The 8032-nt window shown below is 38.1% G+C and overlaps 2 protein-coding genes across 2 annotated transcripts; both read left to right on the plus strand.

Moving 5' to 3' along the window:
* Window positions 1-350: 350 nt before the first annotated feature.
* LOC101301300 (WUSCHEL-related homeobox 8-like) lies at window positions 351-2470 on the plus strand. Its single transcript, XM_004300491.1, has 3 exons — window positions 351-709; window positions 1614-1973; window positions 2228-2470. Exons 1-3 carry the CDS (start codon window positions 493-495, stop codon window positions 2248-2250), a joined length of 600 nt encoding a protein of 199 aa, XP_004300539.1. The 5' UTR covers window positions 351-492; the 3' UTR covers window positions 2251-2470.
* Window positions 2471-5339: 2869 nt separating this feature from the next.
* Window positions 5340-7383, plus strand: LOC101294475 (OBERON-like protein-like). Its single transcript, XM_004301794.1, has 2 exons — window positions 5340-5348; window positions 6896-7383. Exon 2 carries the CDS (start codon window positions 6976-6978, stop codon window positions 7381-7383), a length of 408 nt encoding a protein of 135 aa, XP_004301842.1. The 5' UTR covers window positions 5340-5348; window positions 6896-6975.
* The last annotated feature ends 649 nt before the right edge of the window (window positions 7384-8032 follow it).

Raw genomic sequence — 8032 nt, forward strand, 5'->3', positions numbered from 1 at the left:
GAGAGAGAGAGAGATTTGGGGAAAGGAGGGAGGGGAGAGAGAACGAGAGAAATTGAGAAACTGATTTGGGGAAAAGAGGGAGGGGAGGGTAATTTAGGTATAGCAAAAAAATAAACGGATGGGTTTGGATTAAAAGGTGGACTTATGTGGGTAAAAAGTTTAAGGTGGATCTATAAGAAAAAAAATGTTGAAAAAGGACTGTTGTGAAATTTTATTGTTAGAATGGTTTCAGCGGCGGAGAATACTGATCTTACTCCAAATAAGTCAAAAAGATTCTGTGTATAATAATATGATTTTGCCCTTAATCAAGATATTTTGGTTCTCTTTCTTTCCTTTGATAAAATGTTGGTGTCACTAAACAAGAGGATTCTACAGAACCCATACTTGCCTTAACAAAAACATTCCCTCCCAATCCCAATCCTACATTACTTCCATTCTAAATTTTGTACCCCTCTCACTGTCTTCATATAAAGAGAGACCCAATTCAGACGTATGGAAAATGGGTTTCTAAGTAAGGTGAGAATGGAGGGGCAGAGAAGAGTGTTGGCAGTGAAATTGGAGAGGCTGAGGACTCAGAACCCAGATGGGTTTTGCGTCATGACGGACGACCAAGTCGAGCAACTCCAGAAACAGATCGCCGTCTACGCCGTCATCTGTGAGCAGCTTGTTGATATGCACAAGGCCTTCACTGCCCAACAGGATCTTGCTGGTTCTTCTCTGAACTTACAGTTTTCAATTACTTTACCTTTCATCATGTCAGTTACTTTTTGTGGGTTTTGAAGTTTATGGTTGATGTTTCTGTAAACAGCGTTTTATGGATTCAGTAGAACTGCATAATGTGGTCGTGTTCGTTTTGTTTGGTTGATTGTGTTTATAACTTTATATGTTATTTAGCTTTCTTGGAATTTTGTGAAGCATGCAAAGATTATAGACTTGAATGTTTCATAAGCAAGAGTTACTATCCCAAGCCAAATGTCATTCTTGTTGTCCTCGAGAGAAAAGTACATGTCTCATTTTGTATCTAGACTCATGAAAACCAGTGAATTTGCGTTGTGATTTCTGGACTTGGCTTGTATTGATTTCTTGTTTCAATCTTCCTTCTGTCCATTCTATAAATACTGTTGTAGGCAGAAGCTTTATGAGACTACTTCACTAGGACCATGTTTCTTCCGAGCCATCCTTTTCTATAGTTTACATTTGCTTACCATGAAGTTAGTTCCATTGAAGGTGTTTGATTCACTTAATTTGGACTATTGAATTTGGTGGATCTTTAGGTTGTCAGTTGTGAATTGTGATATGTTTTAATTGTTTTTATTTATGAACTGATGAACAATCTTTATTAATGAAGAAATAGATCAATGATTACAATGAGAGAGAACAAACTCGATCTCTGATAGCAGTAGGAATACTACCACACCAGGAAAAAGAAAATTGACTGTTAAGAGCCAAACTAGCCAGCTTATCCACAGTTGGAGTGGTTGATTAAAACCTCAGAACAATGGTGTAACCAGTCCAACATAGACTGATATGCTTTTACTTCATTTCCTAACTTGTGCATATCTGAAGGTTTTTGTTGAATATACTGCCTATAAGCATCAGTCTTTCTGGTCCAGGAATGAAGATGGGAAATGTGTACGGCGATTTGATGCCATTTGGTGGCAACAAGGTAACTGCAAGGCAGCGGTGGACGCCATCAAATACGCAACTTGAAATCCTTGAGCGTATCTATAATGAAGCCAACGGAACTCCAGGAAAGCACAGAGTCAAAGAGATAACCAAGGAACTCTCACAACATGGCCATGTTACTGAAACTAATGTTTACAATTGGTTCCAAAACAGAAGAGCTCGTTCAAAGAGAAAGCAATCGGTGCCAACACGGAACATGACAGAATTAGATATAGAGCCCGAGGTTATATCTCCCAAGGATAAGAAGACAAAACCTGAAGACATGTACTTTCGAAGTCCTGATTCAGGTATTGAAAATTTCTTTGCTTAGATGCACAGAAAAATGTCAGTTCACATAGTTTTATAATTTCCTGCTGTTTGAGTCTTGAGAGTGTCATTTTACAAGTATCAATCTACATATACTTCTCGGTTTTCCTTCTTTTGCTTCATTTTTTTTTGTTTGTAATACATTGCAATCGATATTGACTTTTGCATGTCTGCATCTACACATTCAGATGCAAACCACATACTGTTCTCATTTTCCAAATGGTTTTCTTTCCAGGAAATGAGAACCCCAAATGGTAATGTTGAAGTTCCTAGTTGAAGAGTAGACGTGGTTGGATTATATCAGTTTGAAGTTCTTTCTTCTTTGTGTTTCAACAGAAACTTATGAAAGTAGAGGCTAACGTGCAGTAGCTATATCACAGCAGGCTTTTATGAGATTAAACTTATGAACCACATATGAGTTGCAAACATTACATTACATATTATATAAATAAGATCACAAGTTTGATTCTTTGGTCGTATTCATTAGCCCTTATGTGATGGATAGATTTCAATTATTTTTGGTGTAATGTGTAATATCCTAACAATCTGGTTCTGGAACCAGGTTCTCAGAATCATTGATGATGTTTTAGGCAGTGCAGCTAAATAAGTTAAGGAGAAAATACTTGTGACACCTTATACTTTATACCTAAAAGCAGTTATGTCCCTCGGTTTTTTTAGTGTTAATGCCTATTAGCCCTAAATTTAGGATTTTTCTTCTCACTAACAAAATCAGATTTTTAAATTCTCAAGAGCTAACGTACACAACAAAAAGACAATTATACCTTTTTTGAATTAAATAAACTACAATAGACCATTATAAAAGTGAGAAATTTTGAGAAATAGCCTCTTTTGGCCATTCAAATTGATTTATAACCAAGTTATTTAGAAAAATTGAAAATTAACCATCTCAGAGTGTAAAAGGCCATAATCACCCTCATTCAGTACAAAAACTTCTCTCCTTCTCTTTTATTTCACAAGCTATGTTTCTTCTATTCAACGAATCAAACCTATGTATGTATTTACTGCAAATCTGCAATTTTTTCACAAAACATGAGAGAAGGAGAAATTCTAATTAATAAAAAGTAGCAAAGGAGAAACTATATGGGTTTTGATCTTTTAATCCGTCATGTAAATGCCTCATACAAGACCACTTATTTACCCATGTCATCAATTTGGAACCTGAAACACCCAAAAAACAAATTGAAATCCATGCCATCTTTTGTAAACCTCCATTCTAGAACCAGATTTTCCTTGTCCTTTTTGAATTCCCAAAGTTTCTGGCGTTTTTGTTGATTAGTTCAAGTTTGAGATTAGGGTTGTTTATTATAAGAGTGATTACCAGTACATAAGTATTTGATGAGCCGTAATATCAAGATTTGTGTAATGAACAATGTTCCATGTATATAGATAGTGAGGTTACATATGTAAAGGGTTATATGTATGAGGTTTCATACTTGAAGGGTGATATGCATCGTGTATATGGGAGAAAATCAAAAGTGATCGATGAGAAGGAAAAACAAAAGTTATGAGAAGAAATTGGAGAAGAAGTCTAGGAAGTGAAATTTAGATTTTTATTTTGATTGAGGGTACTTATGATATTTTATCTCTTAATCTGGTTATTTTTCAACTTTTTTCAAAAACAAGGTTATTTATCAATTCATAGACCAAAAAGTGGTTATTTCTCAAAATTTCTCTATAAAAGTCTATTATGGAATATAGATTCTATGACCGGATTCCTATGGCCGATGACGTTGACCAGACTCCGGCAGCCGTTGACCGGACTCTGGCAACCGTTGACCGGATTCCGGGGAGTGTTGACCAGATTCCAATGATATGATGTTTATTGGAGGCAGTAGGAGGTCTATTGAGGGTAGTAGGGGGTCTATTAGGGGCAATATGGGGTTTGTTTGAGGGTCTATTAAGGGTAGTAAGAGGGTCTATTGGGGCAGTAAAGTGTATGTATAGTGTCTATTGGAGGCAATAAGGGGTCTGTTAGAGCGTCTATTGGGGGCAGTAGGGGGTTTGTCGGAAGATCTATTGAGGGCAGTAAGAGGTTCTTTTGAAGGCAATATGGGGTTTGTCGGAGCGTTTAATGGGGGCAGTAGGGGGTATGTCGGAGGATCTATTGAGAGCAGTAAGGGGTTCTTTTGAAGGCAATATGAGGTCTGTCGGAGCGTCTAATGGGGGCAGTAGGGGGTATGTCGGAGGATCTATTAAGGGCAGTAAAGGATTCTTCTGAAGGCAATATGGGGTCTGTAGGAGGGTCTATTGGGGACAGTATGAGGATCTATTGGGGACAGTAGGAGGGTCTATTGGGGGCAGTAGGGGGTCTGTTGGAAGATCTATTGAGGGCAGTAAATGGTTCTTTTGAAGGCGATGGGGTCTGTCGCAGCGTTTAATGGGGGCAGTAGGAGGTGTTTGCACCTAAATTTAGCAATCCGTGGAGATTTCCATATCGGTTTGTTAGTTTGCGATTAGAGAGAAATGAGTTTGGTCATTTGGCCGAGAGTAGTGACATTCGGTCATTCGGCTGAGAGTAGTGTAGTTCGGCCGTTCGGTCGTGAGTGGTATTTCGGTCATTCGGCCGAGAGTGGTATTTCGGTTTTCGGCTGAGGTATTTCGGCTTTCGACCGAATGAATGGAGGCACTCGATCATTTGGCCGAGAATATGAAGAATGAAGTTTTGCGGCCGAAATGAGAGGACGTTAGACCATATGATCGGGATAAGAGGCCCAAACTCAAAATATCTTAAGTTGTATGACCCAAAGTCAAAATATTCTATGGTGTGTTTCGGTCACTCGGCCGAAAATGAAGGTCTATAATGTCGCATGGCCGAAGCGAATGTGTTCACTTGGCCATTCCGCCAAGAATATGATGTTCGGCCATACGACCAAGATAGATGTGTCGCTCAAACAAGGTAGTGGTTTTATATCGTTTGAATTAAACATCAATCCATTTGGACGATTTGAGTGGACCAATGTGCAAGCAGGCCAAATCCAATAATTATGAGTAGTCGGCCGAGTCCATGCACAATCTCGGCCGATGGTTCATTTAGGAACAATCTTGGCCGAGGATTCATTTAGGAAAGAAAGTCTCAACAAGGAAGAACTTCAATCAGATCAAGGTTTTCAAGCAAATAGGCATCACAAACATCAGTCAAATCATGACATTCATGTGTGATTCGGCCAAGAAAGGAAATAGGATGTCCAAAAGATTTCATGACGTAGAGGAACATACTAGCTAGGTTTTCTGACTTGTATATATAGAACCTTGTAACTCATCTGTAAAAGGTCCTGCACCACTCAAACAAATTAATACACAAACTTTACACACAAACTTATCTCTCTCTTGCTTAGGTACTTTACCTTCCTATCAACTTCAAACCTAAATTTATTTCCTTGCTTTCTTTGTTTTATTGTCAATTCAGTTCTTTACATTCCTGCACTTTAATTATCTTGTTCTTTACATTCTTGCACTTTAATTTCTCTTGTTCTTTATATTCATGCACTTTATTAATCGCACGTAGGAGTAGTTGTAACATAGAAATTTCGTCTATTGATCTCTTTCGGCCAGTCCGGATTGGGTCAATGCGATTCGCTATTCACACACACATCACATCACAACGCTACAACAACCGAATCCACTTCATCTTCGTGTTCACGGTGATTTGCGAGTATCTCCACCCGATAGATCTCTCGCCAGTCTCCCTAACATTTGAGTTCACCCAGGAAGTAAACGTATTTGAAGATCTCGGCGACGCTTAGCCGAAAGTCCTTGTAACACAGGCACCAGAACCTAACGGCCGAGAGGGTTCCTTCCTCGGCCGACAATCATTTGAAGAAGTTAGATCAGGCATACTACATCAATCAAAACCTCGCTTGGCCGTCTCGGCTGCGAGTTGGCACGCCCGCGCAACAAAAGGACATTTGTAGCCAAGGATCTCTGCCTCAATTCGGCCGAAATCATTTTTGAGCAAACAGGAGGGTCTATTGGGGGTAGTAAGGGGTATGTCGGAGGATCTATTGAGGGCAATAAGGGGTTCTTTTGAAGGCAATAGGGGGTATTTTAGCCATTTTAGCAACTTAACAGTCTTTTTTGACGGTCAACTAACAGAAAGGGTAAAACTGTCACGAACTAAAAGTATAGGGGTATACCAGTTTAATTTAAAAATCGAGAGACATAACTATTTTTAGGTACAAAATGTAGGGTGTCACAAGTATTTCCTAAGTCAATTTTCAGTATACATTTTGCATAATATAACGAGGGGTGTGGACAAGCTTAAATATTGTGATGCAAAACTTCAAATTTATGTCATGGAATGAATTCAATTAATATCAGCAGAAACTTGGCTAGTAATTTCTTCTTTTTCATAAATAAAATTTTTGGTGAAAATATAAATACTTGGGCAACTGCAAATGACTTGTAGAACACAATCTTTCCCTTTATGAAACATGGGGCTTAAGCAAAAAATTTAAATTTTTATAGAAGAGGTTACACACCAGATGAACTATATAGCTAGTATTTGGTTTCAACTAAAAAGAATAACAGATATTAGGCTTCTTTAATTTGCTGGAAAGTACCAATTATTATCATGTAATTATGGTTTGGTTAAAGAGAGAGATTAGGAGTAGATTATGCAGATAATACTGAACAACGAGTTGACTAGCTAGGTGATGAGTTAATTGGCATTTGATTATGTAATTATGATTTGATTAACGAGAGATTAGGAGTAGATTATGCAGTTATGACTCAACAATATAATCAAGAGTCGATTAGGTAACTGGGAATACATTTCTAATCAATTGATTTTTCAATAATGTATTTGATATTCTTCCTAGTTTAGGCTTGTACTTGTGTCATTTTGATAGGAGAATAAATTGCTACCATACTATCTGTGATCAAGCATTTAGAGTCTCCACTCTCCAGAGAGCCTTGAAAATTGAGGTGGGTGAAAGGCAGATAGCCGTGCACAAGACTGCCACAATGAAGATGGAAATGGGAGCTAATGATGATGAGAAGATGAGAATCTACGAGAGAGCACGAATGGCTGTTGAGGCTGTTGAGGCTTGTGACATGGAACTTCTGGACAAGACTAGGAAATATGAAGAACTAATGCTGGAGAAGCACAAAAAGATTATGCAAATTCAACAGCTGGAGAAGATTATGAGGCTCAAACTTGCAGAAGCTGATATGTTCCAGCTCAAGGCCAATGAGGCGAAACAAGAGGTGCTGAGGCTCCAGAGGATTGCTATTGTGTCGGAAGAAGAATATGGTAACAGTTACCTGAGACATCGATTGAGAGAGGCCGAGGCAGAGAAGCAATATCTAATCGAAAAGATTAGACTCAAAGGTCATTCAAAGGCATTCAACAACTGTGATGGTCATTCTTAATTGCTGATTCATTCCAAAACGGATGATGATCTGCTTTACGGTGCCAATCCTATGACAGATTTTAGTAATGCCTTCTAATATATTATGCATTTCGTTGTCTATTGTTACTTTCTTTGGTGATCTAGTATGAATGCTATGACTCTTGTTTTATGACTTGTAGGAATATCTATAGTTTCTAAAGAGAACATTAATCAACTATTCAAATAAAGAAGTTGGAATGGCAAATCATGAGTTTAGTATCTTCTTTGAAATGTTACATCTCTAGTTACTTAAAAGCATAATTGAAGCAATAAATCGTAGCAGAAGGTACTCCAGTTGAAGAAAGCCTCATTAGTGAAAAAGTTTAAGGCATGTATTCAGCTGCATCCATATACGACAGAAACGGATGTGAAACGAACTGTGCAGCTGTACGTGCTTTCGATATAAGCTTCTTCTGTAACTGTATTCTGTAACTGTATTTATGCTGCACTATACACATTTTTAACTTCAACAGCATATCATCATTGACATCTCCCTGAGCTCATTCTTGTCACTAATCCTCTAATTAGAACGTAGCCACAAATCAGTAGTTGCATCAATCATCAGCATAAATATGAACACATATCTACCAGGCACATATGTGTAACTAAAGTTAGGCACACAAGTCCAG

The sequence above is a fragment of the Fragaria vesca genome, linkage group LG5 (genome assembly GCF_000184155.1).
Source record: "Fragaria vesca subsp. vesca linkage group LG5, FraVesHawaii_1.0, whole genome shotgun sequence".
NCBI classification, from domain to species: domain Eukaryota; kingdom Viridiplantae; phylum Streptophyta; class Magnoliopsida; order Rosales; family Rosaceae; genus Fragaria; species Fragaria vesca.